This window comes from Micromonas pusilla (genome assembly GCF_000151265.4).
Source record: "Micromonas pusilla CCMP1545 genomic scaffold MICPUCscaffold_11, whole genome shotgun sequence".
Taxonomy (NCBI): domain Eukaryota; kingdom Viridiplantae; phylum Chlorophyta; class Mamiellophyceae; order Mamiellales; family Mamiellaceae; genus Micromonas; species Micromonas pusilla.
In genome coordinates, this window is record NW_003315892.1 from 299397 (window position 1) to 323523 (window position 24127).

General features: G+C 63.6%; 7 protein-coding genes across 7 annotated transcripts; 3 read left to right on the forward strand and 4 right to left on the reverse strand.

The window, feature by feature from the left end:
• Positions 1–761: 761 nt before the first annotated feature.
• Positions 762–1733, forward strand: MICPUCDRAFT_3167 (uncharacterized protein; the record flags this gene model as incomplete). Its single annotated transcript, XM_003061881.1, has 1 exon — positions 762–1733. A coding segment is annotated over one exon (972 nt), but the record flags the coding sequence as incomplete, so codon positions are not given.
• Positions 1734–2018: 285 nt separating this feature from the next.
• Positions 2019–3182, reverse strand: MICPUCDRAFT_21119 (uncharacterized protein; the record flags this gene model as incomplete). Its single annotated transcript, XM_003062089.1, has 3 exons — positions 2019–2279; positions 2391–2664; positions 2773–3182. 3 exons carry the CDS (start codon positions 3180–3182, stop codon positions 2019–2021), a joined length of 945 nt encoding a protein of 314 aa, XP_003062135.1.
• A 1165-nt stretch (positions 3183–4347) lies between these two features.
• On the forward strand, positions 4348–19545 carry IA1-DHC1A (inner dynein arm heavy chain 1-alpha; the record flags this gene model as incomplete). Its single annotated transcript, XM_003061882.1, has 4 exons — positions 4348–4495; positions 4851–5131; positions 5348–16993; positions 17450–19545. The coding sequence occupies 4 exons, from the start codon at positions 4348–4350 to the stop codon at positions 19466–19468; spliced, it is 14094 nt and encodes a 4697-aa protein (XP_003061928.1). The 3' UTR covers positions 19469–19545.
• A 38-nt stretch (positions 19546–19583) lies between these two features.
• On the reverse strand, positions 19584–20975 carry MICPUCDRAFT_51642 (uncharacterized protein; the record flags this gene model as incomplete). The annotated part of the gene is made up of 1 exon (XM_003062090.1): positions 19584–20975. The coding sequence occupies one exon, from the start codon at positions 20973–20975 to the stop codon at positions 19584–19586; it is 1392 nt and encodes a 463-aa protein (XP_003062136.1).
• Positions 20976–21073: 98 nt separating this feature from the next.
• Positions 21074–22356, reverse strand: MICPUCDRAFT_51643 (uncharacterized protein; the record flags this gene model as incomplete). Its single annotated transcript, XM_003062091.1, has 2 exons — positions 21074–22140; positions 22302–22356. The coding sequence occupies 2 exons, from the start codon at positions 22354–22356 to the stop codon at positions 21074–21076; spliced, it is 1122 nt and encodes a 373-aa protein (XP_003062137.1).
• An 88-nt stretch (positions 22357–22444) lies between these two features.
• MICPUCDRAFT_51644 (uncharacterized protein) lies at positions 22445–23353 on the forward strand (the record flags this gene model as incomplete). Its single annotated transcript, XM_003061883.1, has 1 exon — positions 22445–23353. One exon carries the CDS (start codon positions 22445–22447, stop codon positions 23351–23353), a length of 909 nt encoding a protein of 302 aa, XP_003061929.1.
• Positions 23354–23484: 131 nt separating this feature from the next.
• MICPUCDRAFT_20841 (uncharacterized protein) lies at positions 23485–24126 on the reverse strand (the record flags this gene model as incomplete). Its single annotated transcript, XM_003062092.1, has 1 exon — positions 23485–24126. One exon carries the CDS (start codon positions 24124–24126, stop codon positions 23485–23487), a length of 642 nt encoding a protein of 213 aa, XP_003062138.1.
• Position 24127: the final 1 nt, after the last annotated feature.

Sequence of the window (24127 nt, forward strand, 5' to 3'; positions counted from 1 at the left end):
CGTTCCCCCCGTCTCCCGCGTCGTCCCGTCGTCAGTCCAACTTGGACTTCACGACGTACTCGTAAAGCTCGTCGAGAGAATCGCGCTCGCGGCGCGTCGCCGGCGGCGCGGGCGCGACCTTCCTGTGCGCTCGTCTCCGTCCCCGGCGCTTATCGTTCGGGTCCGACAGCGCCGCGCTTCTCTCTCGCGGCTGAGGCGAAGACGGCGGCGGGTCTAACGACCTCCGTCGACGCGGTTTCGGACGCGGCGCGGAGGACGACTCCGCGCCGTCGCTCGGCGCGACGGACGTCTTCTTCGCGTGCCTCGGCGCGCGCGCGCCGAAGCCGAGCGCGGTAATTTCTCCGCCCATTCTGACTCTCTGGCTCAGCGGTAGTTCCCGGTGATCTTGCGAACGATCGTCGCGACGAGCGCGAACATGCACGCCCTCGACGCGGTGGCGCGCGCTGAACGTCATGCGCGCGTCGCGATGCATGTCGTCACGAAAAGCGAAACGCTTTCCGAAACAGTTCCCCCTGAAAGTTCGCTTCCGGAACTACGACTACGTACGACGGCGCGTCCTCCTCCGCGCGGGCCGCAGAGGCATGATGCGCGCGCTGTCGGCGGCGGCGTGCGCGCGGCTCGCGCCGCCGACTGCGGCGTCGCGTCGATGGTGGCACGGGCATCGGCGGCGCGTCCCCGCGCGCGCGCTCGCGACGTCGTCATCCGCGGCGGCGTCGGACGACGAGCGCCGCGATGTCGCGTCGTCGTCGCCGCCGCTTCCGAGAGTCCTCGTCCTCGCGGGACCCACCGCGGTCGGGAAGACGTCGCTCAGCCTCGACCTCGCGTCGAAGCTCGACGGCGAGATCATCAGCGCGGACAGCGTCCAGGTGTACCGAGGCCTTGACGTCGGCTCGGGCAAGCTCGCGGCGAGCGAACGACGCGGGATCGCGCATCACGCGCTCGACGTCCTAGACCCGAGCGAGGATTTCAACGCCGGGGCGTTCGTCGACCTCGCGCTCGAGACCGTCGAGGACGTCGTGTCGCGAGGCAAGGTGCCCATCGTCGTCGGCGGGACCGGGATGTATCTGCGATGGTTCGTCGGCGGGAGGCCGGCGACGCCGGCGTCGACGCCGGAGTCGTCCAGAGCGGCGAAGGAGGAGGTGCGCGCCGCCGCCGCCGCCGCCGGTTGGGACGGCGCGCTGAAGCTTCTGAGAGACGCCGGGGACCCGGACACCGCGGATCGCGTCGCGACGAACGACTGGTACCGGGTCGAGCGCGCGCTCGAGATATTGCGCGCGTCCGGGCGACCGTTAGGGTCGTACGCGCCCGAGTCGCCGCCGCCGTTTGACTTTCGATGCGTCCTCCTCGACGCGCCGCGGGTACAGCTGTACCGCAGGATAGACGACCGCGTCGAGTGCATGGTGTGCGACGGGATGTTGGACGAGGCCGCGATGATGATGAGGCGCGGTATCGCCCCGGGGTCGACCTCCGCGGCGAGCGCGATCGGGTACAGACAGGCGATGGAGTTTTTAGCGGCGCGAGCGGCGGCGGCGGCGGGCGGCGGCGGCGGCGGCGCGACGACCGAAGAGGATTTGCTCGCGTTCGTCGAGAAGACGCAGAGAGCGACGCGGGCGTTCGCGAAGCGCCAGCTCACGTGGTTCCGCGGCGAGCCCGAGGGACGGTACCGATGGATCAGCGCGAGCGACGGGGAAGAAGCCGCCGCGCGCGAGGCGATGGACGCGTTCGAACGCGACGACGACGACGACGATCGATCGAGACGCGCTCCCGCGGGGGGGGACGCCGGAAAAGCGACCGGGCAAGAGCTACAAGAACTGAAGCGGTACGTCGCGCGACGAACGCGTTTGGCGGACGCGAAGACGACGGATCGCGCGCTCGCTCGCGTCGACGCGCTCGCGGCGTCGCTCGTGGATCGCCCGTGGGAGAAGAACTCGAGCGCGTAGAGTAGATTTAGGGAGTAGATTTTCCGGAAGAAGAGTAGGTCTTATTCGTTCTGTTCCCGTCGTCGTCGTCGCCTCGCTTCACGCGCTCCCGACGCCGCCTAACGTCATCATGATCTCCTTGTAACTCTCGATGTTCCGCTTCATGATCGTCTCGCAGCTCCCCATGAGCCTGGTGAACGTCGCGCGCGACACGACCGCGCACACGAGCACGTCGCTCACCGCGCGCACCGTCGCCGCGCGTCTCTTCTCCGTGAGCAACGCGAGCTCCCCGAAGTAATCCCCGGGGACGTATCGCTTCACCTCCACGTCGCGCTCGCGCGCGTCGACGCCTTCGCGTGCCTTCTCCGCTTCGTCTTCGGATTCGGATTCGTCTTCGTGTTCGTCTTCGCGCGCCGCGCCGCGCATCTCGTCGACGGAGGCGCCGCGGCGTCTTCGCGGCAACGTCATCACCGCCGCCGCCTGTCCTCGCTCGACGATGTAAAACGCGTCGCCGTCCTCGCCTTGCGACACCACCGCGTCTCCTCTCGCGAACGACTTCGTCTCGATCGCGTCCGCGACTCTCGAGCGCTCCGCCGCCGTCAGCGCGCTCAACACGGGAACGCGCTCGAGGAACCCCTCTCTGGTCTTCCTCGTGCGCTGCGACGAGACGCACGCGATGTCGCGGAACGTCTCGCGGTCGAGCGCCCACAGGCGACACGCCGTGCGCGCCGTCACCGTCGCCGCCCTGCAGTCGGCGCGTCGGTCGTCGGTCAGTCGAAGGCGGTCGCGTGCGGCTAAATCAAACGACGACGGTTGAAACGAAGGGGATGCTTAAGGGTGGAAACCGACGCACCTCGGCGAGTTGTACATGAGCGAGAGCTCGCCGAAACTGGCGCCGGGTTCGAGGACCTGCACCGTCGTCGGGGCGTCGCCCGCGATTTTTCCTCGCACGGCGGCGTCCGCCACGCCGTCCGCGACGACGTAGAAGTTATCTCCCTCGTCGCCTTGCTCGATGACGACCGCGCCCGCGGGGTACGACACCTCGAACGCGGCGTCCACGAGCTCCTCGAGCGGCGCGGCGTCTAAATCTTTGAACAAGATGTTATCCCGCACCCTCGCGCGCACTTCGTCCCTCTGCGCGGCCGTCTTGGCCGCGCGCGAGTTCGGCGACGGCGGCTCCGGCTCGCCTCGAGACGACCGCCGCGCGCCGCCGCCGCGATCGCTGTGCGACACGAAGCTCGGTCGGACGCACGACGCGTTCATCGTCACGCACTCCGCGCTGACGGACGGTCGACGCGCGTAGTTGATCCCGCCGGCGGGTCTCGGCCGCGCGCGAAGCTCCGGCATCTCCCCGACGTCGTCGCCGCGGTGAAGGTCGTCGTCGTTCGCGTCCGCGTCCGCGTCCGCGTCCGCGTCCGCGCGCGGCGGCGGTTCGTGTTCCGTCGCCGCCGCGGTGTCTTCGCCGCTTTGCGACGGTTCGCGTTCGCGTTCGCGTTCGGACGCCTCCTCCGCGTCGGACGTCTCCTCCTCCTCCTCCTCCTCCTCATCCTCCTCATCCTCCTCCTCCTCCTCCCCCGCGAGCGCGAGAAGGTCGACGACGTGCTGCAGCGGCTTCTCGGGTCGATCGCTCGCGAGCCGGTCCGCGATCGTCTCGAACATCGCTTTCACCGCGAGGTGCTCGTTCAGGTATCGCTCCGTCTCGGGGTCGGGGTGGCGCACGGTCACGGTCGCGGACGCCGTGGGCGTTTCCAAATCCTCGTCGTCGTCGTCGTCGTCGTCGTCGTCGTCGTCGCGCGTCACCGTGACCTCCGCGACGGTCGCGTCCGCGCTCGACGCGTCGTCGTCGACGTCGTCGCTTCCATCGCGCGCGTCCTCCTCCTCCTCCTCCTTCTCCTTCTCCTTCCGCTCGATCTGAAACCCCGCCGCCTTCGCCTGCGACGGGTACAGCGCGGCGAGGTACGAAAGCAGATGCGCGACCGGATCCGACGGTTTCGTCTTGAAGCAATCGGTCAGCGCGCGCTTCAGGAGGACGTCGATCTCCGTGGCGCGGACGTACGTCTCGATCTCCGCGGCGACGGTCTTCCCCGCGGTCGTGGAGATGCCAGCGGGCGTCATCGCGGTCGAAGCGCGCGCGCAGTCGCGACTGCGAGCGTCTTCTGGGAGCGCACGAAACGACGCGCGCGGGTTGGGGAGGAGGAAACGAGTCGTCGGACCCGCCAAGCCCGTTCAAAACGTAAGGCCTCGGACTAAACTGAGCGGGAGAAAGCGGAAATCTGCCGTTTTCAAAGCGCTCCCGATCGACCCTCGGACTAAACCGAGCGGAGGTTTCGGGTGGGACCGACCGACCGCTGCTGATAAACGCAGAACGAACCAATTATGGACCATTTCGTGTCCTTAACCGCGGCTGGAGGCAGCGCGGTGGAGGACGATGGGCGACGACGACGCGGACCCGAGGGTCGCGTGGCTCGCGGACAAGGTCTGCGCGTCGTTAGGATGCGATGTCGAGTCGTTCACGTCGCTCATGCGGGAGGACGCGGACGCGGAGACGAAATCCGCCATCGAAGCCTACCTCGCGGGTGCGCGACGCTCGAGTGCCTGCCACCTCTTTCAACGACCGTCCCCGCGTCGTCGTCGTTCCTCGACGCTCGCTCCGTATCGACGCGCGATTCCGCGTCTCCGCCGCGCGCGCGGTCTTCGCGACGCGCGCGGACGTCCACGCCGCGTCGAGCGCGGTCGTCGACGCGTCCGCGCGGCGAGATCGCGCGCGCCCGACGCGACGCGCGGTCGGCGATCCGTTCTCTGCGCGACCGCGCGCGTCGTTTAATTTGACCCGCCCTCCCTTCGACGACGCCCCGCCCTCGCGGCGCCGCGCGGCGATCCGCGACCTCGTATTCTGACCGCGCGTCATCCCCACGCGTCCCGTTCACGCAGGCACCGCGACGAGCGAGGCGCTTCTCGTGTACGCGGAGGAGACCGCGGCGCCGTCTCCGCGGACGCCCGATCCCGAGCCCGAGCCCGTCGCTTCCGTCGCGTCCGTCGCGGACGCGGACGCGGACGCGGGCGAGGACGCGCGCGCGGAGGGCGAGGAACCGAGCGAAGCGCCGACGCCCGCCGCTGAGGGCGCGGGGGTGGGCGAAGACGCCGCGGAGGGGGAGACCGCCGCGGCGGAGGGCGAACAGAAGGACGGCGACGACGCGGCGGCGGCGGCGCCCGTCGAGGGCGAGGAGACCGCGGCGGCGGCGGCGCCCGTCGAGGGCGAGGAGGCCGCGGCGGACCCGGTCGAGGGAGGCGAGACCGCGCCGCCCGCCGCGACAGAGGGCGAGGCCGAGCCCGCGACCACGACGGAGGGCGAGGCCGCGCCGCCCGACGGCGAAGAAGGATCCGCCGAGCCCGCCGCGGACGCCGACGCGGCCGCTCCCGACGTGGAGCCGGGCGCGGAGCCGGGCGCGACGGGGGAGGCGCCGGAGCCGGAGCCGGCCGTCGAGGACGCGCCCCCCCCTCCCCCTCCGCGGACGCCGTCCCCGCCGCCGCCGCCCGAGCCGGCGTACACGTTGGACCCGAGGGCGATGAAACTGAAAGTCGCGCTCGGGTCGCTCCCCGAGGACGCCGCGTCGGCGCCCGCGGCGTTCTTCCTGAAGGACCACGCGGACGACGTCATCGACTCCGCGAGCGCGCTCGACGCGGTGCAGCACGGACTGCTCTCCGAGGGGACGTCGTCGCTCGTCGCCCTGGAGCAAATGCTCGCGCAGGTGTTCGTGCCTCTGTTTGGCGCGCAAGCTGGCGGTATCGGCGGCGACGCGTTGGCGCAAGACATCCTCAGGGAGCTCGGCTCGAGCACCGGGAAGTTCGGGTCGCAGGTGACGCACGCGGTGCAGCAGCTGTGCGGGGACATCACGCTGAACGTCCCGAACGTCGCGATCGAGTCCGTGGAGAAGGCTCTGGACGATTACGAGGTGGTCAACGCGTTGGAAGCGGCGATGCTCGAGTGGACGGAGGTTTTACGCGCCGCCGTCGAACGCGAGACGGAGAAGACGCCGCAGGGCCGCGGCCCGCTCGCGGAGATCGACTACTGGCGCGAGCGCGGCGCGGCGCTGACCGGTCTGTTCGAGCAGCTGAACCTCCCCGCGGTGCGGAAGATGATCGAGGTGATCGAGGCGGCGCCGAAGGACAAGGTGGTCGCGAGCGTGTTCACCGGGTTCAAGCACGAGTTCGAGGAGCTCCACAAGCTGTACTTGGAGTGCAAGGACAACGTCAAGTTTTTGACGACGTTGGAGCGGCACTTCAAGGCGATCACGAACTACAGGCAGACCGGGGACGGGTCGCTGTCGAACGTAACGGACGTCATCGGCCCGATGCTCAACGCGTTGAGGATGGTGTGGATCATCTCTCGGCATTATAGCGACGACGCGCGCATGGGCGGACTGATGAACCGCATCTCGGTCGAGATCGGGGATAAAGTCACCGAGGACGTGTGCGTCGAGGAGATCTTCGACATCCCCGTGGACGAGGCGATCGCGAAGGTGGACAACGCGAAGAGGCTGCTCGAGACGTGGAAGGAGACGTACATGGAAGTCAGAGAGAAGATCGAGACGAGCGGGAACGCGCGGTGGGAGTTTAACCGGAAAGAGCTGTTCGACAGGACGGACTACATGGCGAGCATCTGCGGCGATCTGCGCGGGATGCTCGAGGCCGTGGACGGGTTCCATCACTTCCTCGGACCGCAACTGAAAGCGGTGACTGGGGAGAACGAAGCGATCGACGTCGTGCTCTCGAGGGTGAAGGAGATGGCGAAACCCGTCGAGGACGTCGACTTTGACGCGTTCGATCAGAAATACATGATGCGGTGGCAGACCATCTCGAGCCAGTTCCAGTGCGATAAGGAGGAGATCGAGCGCAGCACGCGGTCGTTCATCGACGAGTCGTTCAAAAACTTGCGATCCGCGGAGAGCGCGTTCGAGCTCCTTCAAAACTTCAAGTCCATCAAGAGCGAGGGCGGCATCTCGAAACAGCTCCAGGACAAGTTCAACGACGTCTTGGAGCAGTTCGCGCGCGAGCTTCAAGTCACGCGCGACATTTTCGACAAGAACCACGAGGACCCGCCCGTGTACAAGAACCAGCCCCCGGTCGCGGGCGCGATCGCGTGGTCGCGATCGTTATTCTCCCGCGTGCGAAAGACGATGACGATGTTTGAGACGCACGCCGCCGAGGAGATGAAAACCGAAGCTGCCGCGGCGGAGTGCCACTTCAAGTACATGGCGATCGCGAAGAGCGTGATGCACTTCGAGAAGAAGCAGTACAACGGATGGATCGAAAACGTCGACGCCGCGGCGTTGTACCACCTGAAGCAGCCGATCTTGTACACGGACACGAGCTGCGAGCCGGAGGAAATCAAGGTGAACTTCCACCACGACCTCGTGAAGTTGATTCGCGAGGCGAAGTACCTCGATAAGATGGGTTTCAAGATCCCAGAGACCGCGCTGAACGTCGCGCTTCAGGACGAGAAGTACCTCAATCAAAGGGAACAGATGATGGTGATGCTGAACGCGTACAAAGCCGCGGTCACGAGCTTGACGCCGGTGGAGGCGACGGTTTTCAGCGAAAAACTGAAGAGACTGCGCGCGGTGTTGCAGCCCGGGTACTCGCCTCTGAACTGGAACTCGCTCGGCATTCTCGAGTTTGTCGAGAAGTGCAAAGAAGCCATCAATGAGTTCGCGTCGCTCGTGACGCAGGTGAAGAAGAACGGCGGCGTCATCGAGCAAGTCGCGGCGGACATCTCCGCGGCGAGGGTGGTGTTCGACCCGCCGGTCGGCGCGGAGACCTTGGACGCGACGGAGATGTTCGAGCACCTGGAGCGGCACCGAACCGAGGTCGTGGACGAGCTCGTCAGGAAGTACCGAACTATCGGCCCTCTGCTGGGGAAGATCGAGGAGGCGGTCGCGGGGACGAACACGGGCAAGTCCCCGCAGCTCGCGGAGTACTACGCGCACTGGGAGAGCGCGATTTTCAACGCGCTGAGCGACTTGGTGATGAACAACCTGAGGTACTTCGCGCAGATGCTGGACCGACGCACGCGGGCGAAGACGGGCAAGCACGGCCCCGGGCCGCTGTTCAAGGTGATCGTGATGCTGAACGCGCCGGACATCGTCGTCCAGCCGTCGATAAAAGACGTCGCGAAGGCGTTGAAGACGTCATGTCGAAACGTCCTCGAGTGCGCTGCGCCGTTCGTGAGGTGGATGGACCGAACGTGTCTGGAGACGCCGCCGGTGAAGAAGGACGACGACGACGACGAGCCGGTGTACTTTAACTTCATGAACGACGTCGGGCGAGACGAGGACATCCTTCGCGTCATGGAATACCTGAACGACCAAGCAGAGAAGACGGTCCAGGGCGTGAGCGAGTACGTCGAGTCGTGGAACAAACACGCGTACCTTTGGAAGCTCGACAAAGAAGTCGTCGTCGCGAAGTTTGTCGAGACCGAGCCGGACTGCATGACGTACGAGCGCGAGTTCGCGAAGTACCAGAAGATGTCCAACGAGCTGTTCGAAGCGTCGGAGGAGCTGGAGATTGACTACGCGCGCGTCGTCTGCCGCCCGCTCGGGAAGTCGCTCAGGGAAGAGTGCCTGTCCTGGGTGAAGGCGTTCGCTACGGAGATGCACCGGACGGACGTCGAGAGCGTCGGCAAGATCCGCGGCGACATCGCGGACAAGGACAGAGGACTCAGAGCGGAGCCCGCGGACATCAACGACCTCATCGGCGTCCTAAGCATCATCGACGACGTCCGCCGAGGGCACATGCAGATGGAGCTCGATTACCTCGACCTTGAAGAACGCGTCCGGACGCGGCAGCTGTACGACTTTCCCATGGAGGAGGCGTCCGTGTCCGATCACAACACGATTCGCGACATATGGGCGACGTTGCGGAAAGACTGCGAAGAGATGGACAACAACCTGGACGAAGTCAGGGACAAGTTCACGCTCGTGACGATCGACAACGTGAAGGAGTTCAAAGAGAAGTGCGCGGACTTTCGAAAGCGACTCGAGGAGAGCGGCCCGGGGGTGCCCGGGACGGAGCTCGACGTGGGCGTCACCTCGCTCGCGGCGTACAACGAAGAGCTCGCGTTCAAGCTCAAGACGAGAGACGACCTCGTCATGGCGGAGAAGCTGTTCGAGCTCGACGTGACGTCCTACCCCGAGCTCACGGAGACGGAGAACGAGCTCAAGGTGCTCGACCAGATTTACGGTCTGTACGTCGCGCACGTGGACGGCGTCGCCGGGCTCGCCACCGCGATGTGGAAGGATTTGGATTTCGCGAAGCTCGTGGACTTCGCGAAAGACTTCGCGGAGAGGCTCGAGGCGATGCTGGGGACGGACTTGGAGAGGTCGCCGATATTCGCGCTCGTGTCCGAGGTCATCGAGTCGTTCCGCTCGACGCTGCCCGCGATCGAGTCGCTGAAGTCGGAGTCGATGCGCGAGAGACACTGGGAGCAACTCCAGTCGGTCACCGCCACGAGCGTGAACACGGATCCGAACGTGTTCACGCTCGGGATGCTATTGGGGATGAAAATTCACCTGTACTCGAGCGGCATCTTAGACATGTGCACCGCCGCGGAGAAGGAGGTGAAGATCGAGGCCGACATCGTGAAGCTCGCGGACGTGTGGAAGCACCAAAAGTTCGAACTCTTGAAGTACGTCAAAGGCGAGGAAGACCGCGGCTTCACCCTGCGCAGCACGGACGAGGTCACCGTCACGCTGGACGACATGGCGCTCACGCTGCAGTCGATGATGTCGTCGCGGTACGCGAAGCCTTTCATCGACGACGTCCGCGCGTGGGAGGCGAAGCTCAGCCTCATCTCTGAAGTCATCGAGGTGTGGAACGAAGTCCAGCGGAAGTGGATGTACTTGGAGAGCATCTTCATCGGGTCGGACGACATCCGACACCAGCTCCCGGAGGAGGCGAAACGATTCGATCGCATCGAGAAGCACTGGCAGATGCTCATGGCGGACACGAACAAGAACAGCAACATCTTAGACGCGTGTTCGGTGAAGGACCGCCTTCCGTTCCTGCAAGAGCTTCACGAGCAGCTCGAGTTGTGCCAGAAGTCGCTGTCCGAGTACCTCGACACGAAGCGCAACGCGTTCCCGCGGTTTTTCTTCATCTCCGACGACGAGCTGCTGTCCGTGCTCGGCACGTCGGACCCGACGTCCGTGCAAGAGCACATGCTCAAGCTGTACGATAACTGCGCGGCGTTGAAGTTTGGAAGAGGGAACAAGTCCGTCACCGGGATGATCAGCGCGGAGGGCGAGTCGTTTGATTTCCGCGCCGCGTGCACCACCGAGGGCGCCGTCGAGGTTTGGATGCTGGGCGTCGAGACGGAGATGCGGAAGACGTTGCGGCAGATCGGCAAAGAGGGCGTGTTCTTCTACGCGAAGCAAGCGCGGAGCCAGTGGATCTTAGATCAGATCGGGATGATCACCCTCGTCGGGTCGCAAATTTGGTGGACCTGGGAGGTGGAGGACGTGTTCGCGCGCGTGCGGAACGGCGAGAAGATGGCGATGAAGGACTTCAGCACGAAACTCACCGGGCAGCTCTTGGAGCTCACGACGATGGTCCGCGGCGATCTGAGCAACCTCAACCGGAAGAAGATCAACTCGCTGATCATCATCGACGTCCACGCGAGAGACATCATCGACACGTTCGTTCGCGATTCCGTGCTCGACAGCCGAGAGTTCGCGTGGGAGTCGCAGCTTCGATTCGCGTGGGAGAAGTCTCGAGACGACATCCTCATCCGCCAGTGCACGGGTACCTTCAACTTTGGGTACGAGTACATGGGTCTGAACGGCCGCCTCGTCATCACCGCGCTGACGGATCGGTGTTACATGACGATCACGACGGCGCTGACGTACATGCTCGGCGCCGCGCCCGCGGGCCCCGCGGGCACGGGTAAGACGGAGACGACGAAGGATCTCGCCAAGTCCATGTCGCTCCTCTGCGTCGTCTTCAACTGCGGCGAAGGTTTAGATTACAAAGCGATGGGGATGATTTTCAGCGGTCTCGTGCAGACCGGCGCGTGGGGCTGCTTCGACGAGTTCAACCGCATCACCGTCGAGGTGCTCTCGGTGATTTCCTCGCAGGTGAAGTGCATCCAAGAAGCGCTCAAGAACAACCTCGAGAGATTCCAGTTCGAAGGAAAGGAGATCGCGCTCAAGTCCACGACGGGCATCTTCATCACGATGAACCCCGGTTACGCCGGACGCGCGGAGCTGCCGGATAACCTCAAGGCGTTGTTCCGCCCGGTGACGATGATCGTCCCGGACCTCCAACAAATTTGCGAGATCATGCTCTTCTCCGAGGGTTTCAACACCGCGAAGATGCTCGCGAAGAAGATGACCGTGCTGTACAAGCTCGCGAAGGAGCAGCTCTCGAAGCAGTACCACTACGACTTTGGCCTGCGCGCGCTCAAGTCCGTGCTCGTCATGGCCGGCGCCCTGAAGCGCGGCTCGCCCGATCTCAGCGAAGACATCGTTCTCATGCGCGCGCTTCGCGATATGAACCTCCCGAAGTTTGTCTTCGACGACGTTCCGCTGTTCTTAGGCCTCATCAACGACTTGTTCCCTGGGTTGGACTGCCCGCGCGTGCGCTACCCCAAGTTCAACGACGTCGTCGAGAACGACCTCGCGGTGCAAGGGTACAAGGTCATGACAAACCCGAGCGAACAGGTGGACAAGGTCATCCAGCTGTACGAGACGATGATGACCAGGCACACGACGATGGTCGTCGGGAACACCGGCGGCGGGAAGTCCGTGATCATCAACACCCTCGCGAGGTCGCAGACCGCGATGGGGCGAAACACGAAGATCCACGTCGTGAACCCGAAGGCGCAGTCCGTCGCGGAGCTCTACGGCGAGCTCGACCCGGAGACGCGCGACTGGACCGACGGCGTCTTATCGAACATCTTCAGGACGTTGACGAAACCGCTGCCGCCGAACACGGACGAGGCGAGGTACATCGTCTTCGACGGCGACGTCGACGCGGTGTGGGTCGAGAACATGAACTCGGTGATGGACGACAACAAGCTTCTCACGCTGCCCAACGGCGAACGCATGCGTCTCGTGGATCACGTCAAGCTTCTGTTCGAGGTGGCGGACTTGCAGTACGCCTCCCCCGCGACGGTGTCGCGCTGTGGTATGGTGTACGTCGACCCGAAGAACCTGAACTACGAGCCGTACATCTGGAAGTGGCTGAACACCAGGACGATCGAGGCTGAGATCGACGGCGAGGTCAAGAGCGAGAAGGCGGTTCTGTCGTTGATGTTCGAAAAGTACATGAAGTCTTGCATCGAGTACTGCCTCGAAGGCATCGAAGGCGAAGTCATCGGGAAGCCGCTCACGCAAACGATCCCGCAGACGAACTTGAACCTCGTCCGCCAGTGCTGCAACATGCTCGAGTGCCTTCTCACGGAAGAGCGCGCCATCGTGGACGAGTCCGTGCTCGAGGCAACGTTCATCTTTTGCCTGACGTGGTCCGTGGGCGCCGCGGTGGTTCAAAAACTCGGCGTGCAAGACCGCGACCGGTTCGACAAGTTCATCAAAGCGCAGTCCGGGTACCAGTGCTTCGAAGGCGAAGGTCTCTCCGCGACGCAGCTTCCGCAGGATTCGTTGTACGAGTACGTGTTCGACCTCGATAAGAGGCAGTGGTTCACGTGGAAATCGCGCGTCAAGCCGCTGGAGATTCAAGAAGACGCGAAGTTCGCGTCCATCGTCGTCCCGACCGTGGACACCGTGCGTTCGAGCTGGCTTCTGGAGACGTTCTGCGAGAAAGGGAAGCCCGTGTTGTTCGTCGGCGACTCCGGCACCGCGAAGACGGTGACCATCTTGAAGTACCTCAGGGGCTTGGACCTCACGAAAAACCAGGTGCTCACGTCAAACTTTTCCAGCCGCACGACGTCGCGGGACGTTCAGCTCGGGATCGAAGACGTCGTCGAGAAGCGGACGAAGGACACGTTCGGCCCGGCGATGGGGAAGAAGCTAATCTGCTACTTCGACGACCTGAACATGCCGAAGGTGGACACCTACGGCACGCAGCAGCCCATCGCGTTGCTCAAGACGCTGATCGAACGCCAGGGTTTTTACGACCGCGAAAAAGAGCTCAACTGGAAGAAGATCAAGGATCTGTACTACGTCGCCGCGATGGGCCCGCCCGGGGGCGCGCGCAACCCGGTGGATCCACGATTCGTGTCTCTGTTCAACACGTTCGAGATTCAGTTCCCGTCGTCGGACAACCTCCGGACGATTTACGCGGCGATTTTAAAGTCGCACACGGTGAAGCTCAACGAGGACATTCGCGGCGCCGCGGAAAATCTCACGGACGTCACGCTCGAGCTGTACAACTACATTCTCGAGAAACTTCCCGCGACGCCGAGTCGTTTCCACTACATCTTCAACCTCAGAGACCTCTCGAGGGTGTACGAAGGCCTCTTGTGCTCGACCGAGGACAAGTTCAAGACCCCGACGCAGTTCATCCGACTGTGGAGAAACGAAGTCTTGCGAATCTTCCACGACAGGCTGATTTCCGAGGAGGACAAGGCCGTCGTCCTGGACAAGATGACCGAGCTCTTAGAGGAGCACTACCAATCCGACGCGAACGATGTTCTCAAGGACCCTATCCTCTTCGGCGACTACAAGGAAGCTCCGAAAGAAGTCGCGGAGACGGGCGGCGAAGGCGACGCCACCGCTGGGGTGTTGCGCCTGTACGAAGACGTCGGCGCGTACGCGGATATCAAGCCCCTGTTCGAGGAGATCATGACGCACTACAACGGTAAGTACAAAGACATGAACCTCGTGTTCTTCGAGGACGCGCTCGAGCACCTGACGCGCGTGCATCGCATCATTCGGCTCGATCAAGGAAACGCGCTGCTCGTCGGCGTCGGCGGGTCGGGGAAGCAGTCGCTGTCGCGACTCGCCGCGTTCACCGCCGGGTGCGAGGTGTTTGAAATCACCCTCACGCGCGGGTACGACGAGACGATGTTCAGAGACGACCTCAAGTCTCTGTACACGATGATCGGCGTGAACAATCAGAAGGTGATGTTCTTATTCACGGACTCGCACGTCGCGGATGAGGGGTTCTTGGAGCTCATCAACAACATGCTCACGAGCGGGATGGTTCCCGCGTTGTACGCGGACGACGAAAAAGAAGGCGTCACCGCCGGCCTCAAAGAAGAAGTCGTCAAGAAAGGCCTCGGCGAGACGAAAGAAGCCGCGTGGAACTACTTCGTCGACCGGTGCAGGAACAACCTCCACGTCGTCCTCGGGATGTCCCCGGTGGGAGACACGCTCCGGACGCGCTGTAGGAACTTCCCCGGGATGGTCAACAACACCGTGATCGATTGGTTTCAGCCGTGGCCGGAGGACGCGCTTCGGTCGGTGTCGCAGGTGTTCTTGAAAGACCTGGACATGCCCACGCGGTTCAGGGACACGGTCACCGAGCACATGGTCATGACGCACCAGTCCGTGCGGAACTACAGCGTTAAGTTCTTCGAAGAGCTTCGACGGTACAACTACGTCACGCCGAAAAACTACCTCGACTTTATCGCCAACTACAAAAAGAGCCTCGAAGAGAACCGAGTCTTGAACCAGAACATGACCGAACGCCTGGACGGCGGCCTCCAGAAGCTCATCATGGCCGGCGAGGAAGTCACGACGATGCAAGAGACGCTGAGTAAGGCGAAAGTCGTCGTCGCGCAAAAGACGAAGGAGGTGAACGAACTTCTCGAGACGATCGCGAAGAGCACCGCGCTCGCAGAGAAGAAATCCGCAAACGCGGTGCAAAAGGAGGAAAAGCTCAAGATCGAGTCCGAAGAAATTCTGAAGATCAAGGAAGAAGCCGAGAACGATCTCGCGGAGGCGATTCCCGCGCTCGAGGCTGCCGCGGACGCGCTGAAGAACCTTCGAAAGGAGGACATCACCGAGCTGAAATCGTTCGCGAAGCCGAACGTCTACGTCCAGAAAGTCTGCGAGTGCGTCGGGATTTTGCAAGGCATCAAAGACATCTCGTGGGCGGGCGCAAAGCTCATGATGACGGACAATAACTTCCTGAAGTCCTTGTTCGAGTTCGACAAGGACAAGATCAAGGATAAGCAGATCAAGGCGCTCAAGGCGTACACGAGCGACGAGGCGTTCACGGTGGAGAACGTCATGGGCATCTCCCAAGCAGGCGGCGGTATGCTGAGGTGGGTTTTCGCGATGATTAAATACAACGCGGTGGCGCGCACGGTGGAGCCGAAGCGCAAGGCGGTCGCGAAAGCGGAGAAGTCCCTACGAGCCTCGGAGAAGGATCTCGCGAAGATCAAGAAGGAGGTGAAGAAGCTCAACAAAGAGCTCGCGGCGTTCAACGTCAAGATGGAAGAGAACATGTCCGAGCAGCAGAGGCTCAAGGACGAGGCGGATCTCATGCAAAAGCGCCTCGCGGCGGCGGAGAAGCTCATCAAGGGCCTCGCGAGCGAACGCACGAGGTGGACCGCGGATTTGGAGGAGCTCGCGAAAGTCCGCGAGCGGCTCCTCGGCGATTGCCTCCTGACGTCTTCGTTCCTGTCCTACACCGGCGCGTTCACGTTCGACTTCCGCCAGAAGCTGACGTACGAGCTGTGGCTGTCGGACGTGCGCGACCGCGACGTCCCGGTCACGGTGCCGTTCCGGTTGGAGAAACTCCTCGCGGACGACGTCGTGACCGGTCAGTGGGCGTCCGAGGGGCTCCCCTCGGACGAGCTCTCGATTCAGAACGGCATCCTCACGACGCGCGCGTCGCGGTTCGCGCTGTGCATCGACCCGCAGATGCAAGCGGTGACGTGGATCAAGCGCAGAGAGGGGAAAAACCTGGAAGGGAAGGTCAAGACGTTCAACGACTCGGACTTTTTGAAACAGCTCGAGCTCGCGGTGCAGTACGGTCTCCCTTTCCTGTTCGAGAACCTCGACGAGTACATCGACCCGGTGATCGATCCGGTCCTAGAGAAGAACATCATCATCAACCCGCAGAACGGGAGCAAGACGGTGAAGCTCGGGGACAAGGAAGTCGACTGGGACGACAACTTCATGATGTACCTCACGACGAAGCTCCCGAACCCGCACTACGGCCCGGAGATCAGCGGGAAGACAATGATCATCAATTACTCCGTCACGCAAGAGGGTTTACAAGACCAGCTGCTGAACGCGACGGTGCGGTACGAGCGCCCCGATCTCGAAGAAGAGCGCGAGCGCCTCGTGAAGGAAGTGAGCGAGTCCAAGACGCTCCTCAGCCGCCTCGAGGACACGCTCCTGAAGGAGCTCTCGTCCGCGACTGGGAACATTCTCGACAACGAGGAGCTCATTCAGACGCTCGAGGACACGAAGATCAAAGCCGTCGAGATCGCGGCGAACCTGAAAGCCGCGATCGTGACGTCCGAGGAGATCAACACCACGCGCGTGCGGTACACCCCAGTCGCGAAGCGCGGCAGCATCTTGTTCTTCATCATGTCCGGCCTCAGCGTCGTGAACAACATGTACGAAAACTCGCTCGCGATGTACCTCGAGGTGTTCAACCTGACGTTGGACACGTCGAAGAAGGACAGCACCCTGGACGGCCGCCTTCGGAACGTCGTCGAGGCGTTGACTTTTGATGTGTACAACTTCACGTGCCTCGGTCTGTTCGAACGCCACAAGCTCATGTTCTCGATGCAGATGTGCATTAAAATCGAGGAGGGCGAGGGGCGGCTGAACCGCGAGCAGCTCGACTTTTTCTTGAAGGGGAACCTGAGCTTGGAGAAGTCCAAGCGGAAGAAACCGTACGAGTGGTGGCCGGAACAAGGCTGGGAGGATCTCATGCGCCTCATCAAGCTCGGCTCCGAGGACGAAGAGAGCAGCCAGGGCGGAAGCACCCCCGAGGGCGGCACGCCCGAGGCAGGGACCCCCGCGGAGGGCAGCCCGGCGAAGAGCCAGAAGAGCGCCGGCGAGGACGACGCGCCCGCCGCGGAGGAGCCCGCCGCCGAGGAGCTGGAAGCCGATCCCGAGGCGGACGCCGCAGCCGCGGAAGAGGACGGCGGCGAAGTCACCGAGGTGTTCCTCGACGAGGAAATTCTCGACGAGGAGCCCGCGGAGCCCGCAGAGCCCGAGGAGCCCGCGGAGCCAGAGATTCAATACCGCGTCTCGATCACGTTGTCCATCCCCGAAGCCGAGGAAGACGCCGAGACACCCGGCGAGGGAGGCGAGGAACTCGCCGAGACACCCGAAGAGGGCGGCGACGCACTCGACGAGAGTCTCGAGGAAGTCGTCGAGGAGAAACCCGACGACGGTGGCGAGGCGGGCGCCGAGACGGTCGAAGAGGTCGCCGAAGTAGCCGAGGTCGCCGCCGAAGAAAAGCCGCGCGACTGGATCACCGTCAGCTTCGAAATCGGCGAGGAGAAACCCCCGACGCCGGTGCCGTCGCCGCCTCGTTCCGAAGTCGCCGCGCCGAAGGTGAACCCGTTCAAGACGCTCGCGGATCACATCGAAGAGTACGGCGAGGATTGGAAGGCGTGGTACGACCTCGAAGCCCCCGAGCAATCGCCGATGCCCGGCGGGTTTTCGGACACGCTCGACATCTTCGAGCAGATGCTCTTGCTTCGATGCGTCCGCGTAGATCGCATCACCGTCGCGGTGACGCGGTACGTCATCTCTCGCATGGGCGAGAAGTACGTCCAGCCCCCGAACTTGGACTACCCGAGGATCTACTCCATGTCCAACGCGCTCACGCCCGTGGTGTTCGTGCTCTCGCCCGGCGCGGACCCGGCGTTCGACGTCTTCCGTCTCGGCGAAGATTTGGGATACCGCCCGGGGGCTAAGCTCAAGTACATGGCGCTCGGTCAGGGCATGGGTCCGAAGGCGGCGGAGATGCTCGAGATGGGAAGCACGCGCGGGCTGTGGGTGATGTTGCAGAACTGCCACCTCCTCCCAAGCTGGCTGAAAACGCTCGAGAAAATCCTAGAGAAGATCACGAAGCCCAACAAAGACTTCCGGCTTTGGTTGACGACGGACCCGACGGATCGGTTCCCGCTCGGGATCCTTCAGCGCTCGCTGAAGGTCGTCACGGAGCCTCCGAACGGTTTGAAGCTGAACATCCGCGCGTCGTACGCGAAAATCACGGAGGAGAACCTCGCGGACTGCCCGCACCACGGGTTCCGTCCGCTGACGTACGTTCTCGCGTTTTTCCACGCCATCGTGCAAGAGCGACGCAAGTACGGCAAACTCGGTTGGAACGTCGCGTACGACTTCAACGAGACGGACTTTCGAATCTCGCACTTGCTCATCAACACGTACCTCACGAAGGCGTTCGACAACAAGGACGACGTGTTACCGTGGGGGACGTTGCGGTACCTCATCGGCGAGGCGATGTACGGCGGGCGCGTCTCGGACTCGTTCGATCGGAGGATTTTGACGACGTACCTGAACGAGTACCTCGGCGACTTCCTCTTCGACACGTTTCAGCCGTTCCACTTTTACCAAAACGAAGACGTCGACTACGTCATCCCCGAACACGGCCCGCGGGATAACTACACGAGGATGATCGACAAGCTCCCGCTCGTGCAGACCCCGGAGGCGTTCGGGCTCCACGGGAACGCGGACATCTCGTACTACACCAACGCGACGAAAGAGCTCTGGACCAACTTGGTCGACCTCCAGCCGAGGGTCGCGGGGAAGAGCGGCGGTATCAGCCGCGAGGACTTCATCGCGCAAGTCGCCGCGGACGTCTTGAGTAAGATACCCCCGCCGTTCGACATGCCGGTCATCAAGAAGAAGATTGGGATCCCGTCCCCGACGCAAGTCGTGCTCCTTCAAGAGCTCGCGAGGTATAACCTCCTCGTCCTGAAGATGCTGTCCACGCTGAAGAGCCTTCAGAAGGCGCTCTCCGGCGAGATCGGCATGTCCGGCGACTTGGACCTCCTCGCGACCGCGCTGTTCAACGGCACCCTTCCCGCGGTGTGGGCGAAGATGACCGCGGCGACAGAGAAGAAGCTCGGAAGCTGGATGATGTGGTTCGAGAGAAGGTTCGCGCAGTACACGGATTGGGTCGAGAACGGCGAGCCCGCGGTGATGTGGCTCTCGGGGTTGCACATTCCCGAGACGTACACCGCGGCGCTCGTGCAGACCGCGTGCAGGGATAAAGGGTGGCCGCTGGATAAGTCCACGCTGTACACGAAAGTGACGCAGTACACGGACGCGTCGCAAATCACGGAACGCATGCCGCACGGGGCGTACGTCCAAGGTTTGTACCTCGAAGGCGCGTCGTGGGATTTGGAGAAGAGCATCCTGAGGCGGCAAGACCCTAAGGTGCTCGTCACCGAGCTGCCTATTCTTCAGGTCATCCCGATCGAAGCGTCGAAGTTGAAGCTGCAGAGCACGTTCAAGACGCCGGTGTACGTGACGCAGAGCCGGCGAAACGCGATGGGCGTCGGGCTCGTGTTTGAGGCGGATTTGTCCACGGAAGAGCACGGAAGTCATTGGGTCCTTCAGGGCGTCGCGTTGTCGCTGAATATTGATCAATAACTCGCGCGGGGGTGTGAAACCGCGCGCGATAGAACTACTAGTAGGAAATTTAGGTGTAACAACACAATCGATTGCACAAACCGTAGTACCGAAGGTAACCGCTACGTCGACTATTCTATTTTCCCATGAGCAGAGCCATCGCCCTCTCCACCGCGGACTGGGGTTTGCCGTCGCCTTCACCGGCTGGCTCGGTCGTTTGCTTCTTCTTTTTCTTCTTCTTTTTCACCCCGACCTCTGCGGCCGGCGACGCTTCCGGAACCCCCCCCGCTCCGCCCGGGCGACGCCTCTTCTTCCCGCCCGGCGTATCCCCCGTCGTCGCGTCGATCGTCTCCGGCGGCGGCGCCAACGTCGACGCCAACGACTCGATGCTCGCGGGAACGACTTCGAGAGCCTCCGGTTTCCTTTCCACGGCGACGCCGAGACCTAACCCGCCGCTCACGGTCGAGTACAACGGTTTCGCGTCCATCGCCTTCCCGGCGGCGGCGTCGTCGGCGTCGTCTCTGCGATCCACGTCGATGGAAACTTCGAGACCCCGGACTTTCCTCGGGACCGCCGCGCCGAGGTCTTCCCTCGTCGCCGTTCCGACCGCGGCGTTCGACTCGTTCCGTTCCGCCCTCTCCCCCTCTGCCAACCCGTGCATCAGCCGCCACGACCAGTCCTCGTCGTCGATGACCCCGACCGCGGAGCTCTCGCCGCCGTCGACCGCGCGCACGTTCGGTCGCACCGCCTTCGACGCGCCCGCCACTGAGACCCACTCGCACTTCAGCGACTCCGGCGCCTTCGCGTCGTCCCACCAACTTTCGCCCAGCCCCGGCGGCGGCATCGCGCCGTCGCTCAACAGTGGACGCAGCGCGTTGTACGACGCCACGACGTCGACCGCGAGCTGGTGCAACGACGTTCGAACGCGCGCGACGGCGGCGACGGAGACGAGCGCGAACGGCACGAAGTAGGAATGCGCGGTCTGTCCGCTCAGCGCCTCCGCGCACGCGAGCGCGGCGTCGTCCGCGTCCGCGACGACGCGCGCGACGGCGCGAAACCGTCGCGCGAGATCTTCCCAGAGCGCGCGCGGCGGGAGCTTCCACATCGCGTGCGCGCCCGCTCTCACCGCGGGGGTGCTCAGCGCGGTTTCCCTCGCGCGCTCGGAGACGCCGGCGTGTAATCCGTCGCGCAGCGCCGCCGCGGCGGCGCCGACGTCCAGCGACGCGATCGCGCGAAGGTGGCGCGTGAGCCCTCGCATGCGCTGGAAGTGCACCGCGCGTCGGTGCTGGCTCGCGGACTTGTACATCACGCGCTCCCACAGCGCGGTCTCGCGTCGGAGCTCGTCGCATTGGAGCGCGGTCACGAGCGACGGCGCGGACGTCGACGGGTCGTTCTCGTCGCCGCCGCCACCGAGGGCGTCGAGGGCTCGGCGCATGGACGCGAGCGCGCCGTCGGGGAGGCTTCGCGCGGGGACCGCCGTCCGCAGCTCCGGAGGGAGCGGCGGAAGGGGCGGCGCCGTCCCTGCCATGGTGCGCACTCGTTGTGATTTCTCGGGCGCTGAAAACTTCTTCGCGAAAAATGAATCTTTGGATGACATTTACAGGTACACCGTCACGCCTATACGCCTCACTGCTTGAACCTCGTGCCGTAATGCGTCGTCTTCGACGGATACTTCACCGCGACGCACCCCTCGAACGGCCGGACGTGTTTGTAAAACTGCTGCGCGTTCGTCTTCCCGTTGTCGCTCACGGTCTCCACCCCCGGGGTGAAGAACCCCATCACTCCCGCGTCCTCCGCGAGCTTGTGCCGCTTCTCGTTCTTGATCGGATAACTGCCGGTCATGTGATTCGTCCACCCGGTCGTCGTCTTCGTACACGGCGGCGGGTGAGGCTTGATGTTCGACGGGTGCTGCGGGCGCCAGTGCGACATCCCGGGCATGCGGTCGCGGCCGTACTGGTCGAGGTCGTAGGGCAACATCGCGTTCTTCTCCGACGCGCGCGTGAAAACGCCGTCGCTCTGCGCCATCGCTTTCTTATTATACGGCGCGACGTTGATGAACCCGCTGTATCCGGGGACGTGTCTCGTCGATCGCGTCGTCCCGAGGCCGAACTCGCCGGTGCTGGGCACGTTCACCCTCGCCTTCGCCTTCACGGAAGGATCCGAGCCGTACTTGCCGAAATTTTGATCGTACACCGTCGTCGCCTCAAACTTCGGCTCGATGACGCGTCGTTCCGCCCGCGCGAAGTCCCACGGACCGCTCACCGCGCGCGGCGCGTCGAACGACTTCGCGAACGCCGTCGTCCTCGCGGTCTTCTCCGCCGCGAGGACGGACTCGTCGTTCTCGTCGTTCGAGCGTTCGCCGTCGCTCTCCTCCGAGGACGCCGCGTCCGAGGGCGTCTTGTACTCGTAGCTGTACGACGTCTTCGCGATGAACCGCGCGTCCGCGGACTTGGCCGCCTTGTTTTTGCTCTGGTCGCCGATCCAGTACCCGCCGCCGGTCTTGTCCGGGACCTTGTACGCGCTGGCGTCCGCGCGGGTGAGTTGCGTGTCGTACAGCGTCTTCGGGATTTGGTCCGAGGTGAATTCGGCCGCGAGCGCTTTCAAGTGCTTCGCCCCCGGTTCCTTGCCGATGTACTTGCTCGTGCTGACGGGGATCAACAAGTTTTCCTCGGACGGAATGTACCCGGTGTAGCCTGGACGGAGAGAACGGAACGGGAGGCGGAGGACGTCAGCGGCGCGTCGTCGTCGTCAGGGAGCGAGCGTATCGGAAATCCAAAATTAATCTAATCGTCGTCGTTGTAATAACGCAAATCGTCGATTCGCGACGGAGGGACGGGCGACGGAGGCGACGCACCCGACACGCCCTTGGACACGCGGTATCCAAGGTAGGAGTAGTTGCCTTGACCCATTTCGTCGCGAGCGCGTTCGAGTGCACGACCGTGCGAGACCGCGCGAGACCGCGCGATTCGGAGTGTCTGTCTCGTGTCGGCACTAGCTATGATAGGGGGTTCCGGAAATGGCATTTCGATTGCGTTGGCGCGAGAAGCGCGATCAGGGCGAATCTGTATCAGAGCCAATAGGAAAGTTGCGCCAAGGCGCCGAGCGACACTCTCCAACGCGCCTCGCACGCAGCACACGCCGCACGATCGTCATGTCCTTCGCCATGGGTGCGTTCCAACCCGCGCACCTCGTCCAGACGCGCGCGCGCGTCGCGTCTCCCTCGTTCGTTCCCGCCCCGGCGTCGTCTCCGTCCGCGGAACGACAGTCGCACACATCCATCCATCCGTGCCAACTGGCGTCTCGCGTATTAACATCAATCATCCCGTTCCGTCGCCGTCCATCGTCTCCTCAGCCGCCGCGAGCACGTCGACCGCCGCGCTGACGACGACGCTCCGCAAGCAGAACGTCGCCTCCAAGCGCGGCGTCGCGCTCGTCCCGCGCGTCGCCGGGGTGAACGAGCTCGGGCAGATCGCAGACGGCGCGTCGGGCGCCGTCGCGTTCCTCGCCGTCGCCGCCGGCGCCGCGGGGGTCTCGTTCGCGTCCTCCGCGGCGCTCGAGAAGCGCGTCGAGGAGGCGATCGCGAAAGCTGAGAGCTACGGCATCGACCTCACGGACTTGTACTACGACTTCGACGTCCCCGGGGACCAGTACCCTTTCGGCGATGGGGAGGAATGGATGCCGAAGAGCTGGAAGCCGCCGAAAACCGGGGACAGCAAGTACCTCCCGACGAAGATGCTGGGGCAGATTCAGATCAGGACGAACCAGTACGAGGCGATTCAGGTGTGCAACGAGAAGGCGATCGACATCGCGGATTTGTGCGTGCCGTTCGAGGACTACGAAGGCGAGTTCGACACGAACGCGAAGCGTCTGAACGAGATGAGGAAGAGGATCGAGGCGGCGAAGTGAAGGATTCACGGGCGTCGCGATTCGTCATAGCACTACAAAACTAGCTACTTGCACGCGTAAGAGAGAGAGAGAGAGTGAATCACCACGCGAGTCCACTCGCTCGACCGAGCGATCGCAGTGCATCGCCTCGCCTACCTCCCCGCGGCGGGGCGATCCGGGCGAGGCAAATCGTACCCGCTTCCGACTCGTCCGTACGTGTCCCCGCCTAATCGGCACACGGGCGCGTATCGAGCCATGTCCACCCTCGGTTTCCCTTCCCATTCCACGTTCGCGACCGCCTCGTGGATGTGGAACATCACGACCTCTCCTACGATCGCCGTCGCCGTGACGACGCCGTCCGCGTTGGTCACGTCGTAACTGTGCCGCAACTTGCACTCCATGTGAAACGCGGACTCCTTCACCCGGGGCGGCTTCACCTTCGCGGACGGCACGCGCGTCAAGCCGGAGAGGTCGAACTCGTCGTCCTCGGCGTCGAAGTTCCCGCACGTGTGGTTCGCGGCGTTCACGAACCACTCGGACATCACGCACACGACGAACTCCTTCGTCGCTTCGATGTTCGCCCACGTGTCCTTCTTCGCCCCGCCCGGCTTGCGGCACGCGCTGAACATCACGCACGGGGGGTCGTGCGAGATCACCGTCGCGTACGAGAAGGGCGAGAGGTTCCCGACGCCGTCCGCGCTCAGGGAAGAGACGAACGCGATAGGCCTCGGGACCACCGCGGATATCATGAGCGGGTAGCACGACTTGAGGTCCTTCGGATCGAACGGAAGCATC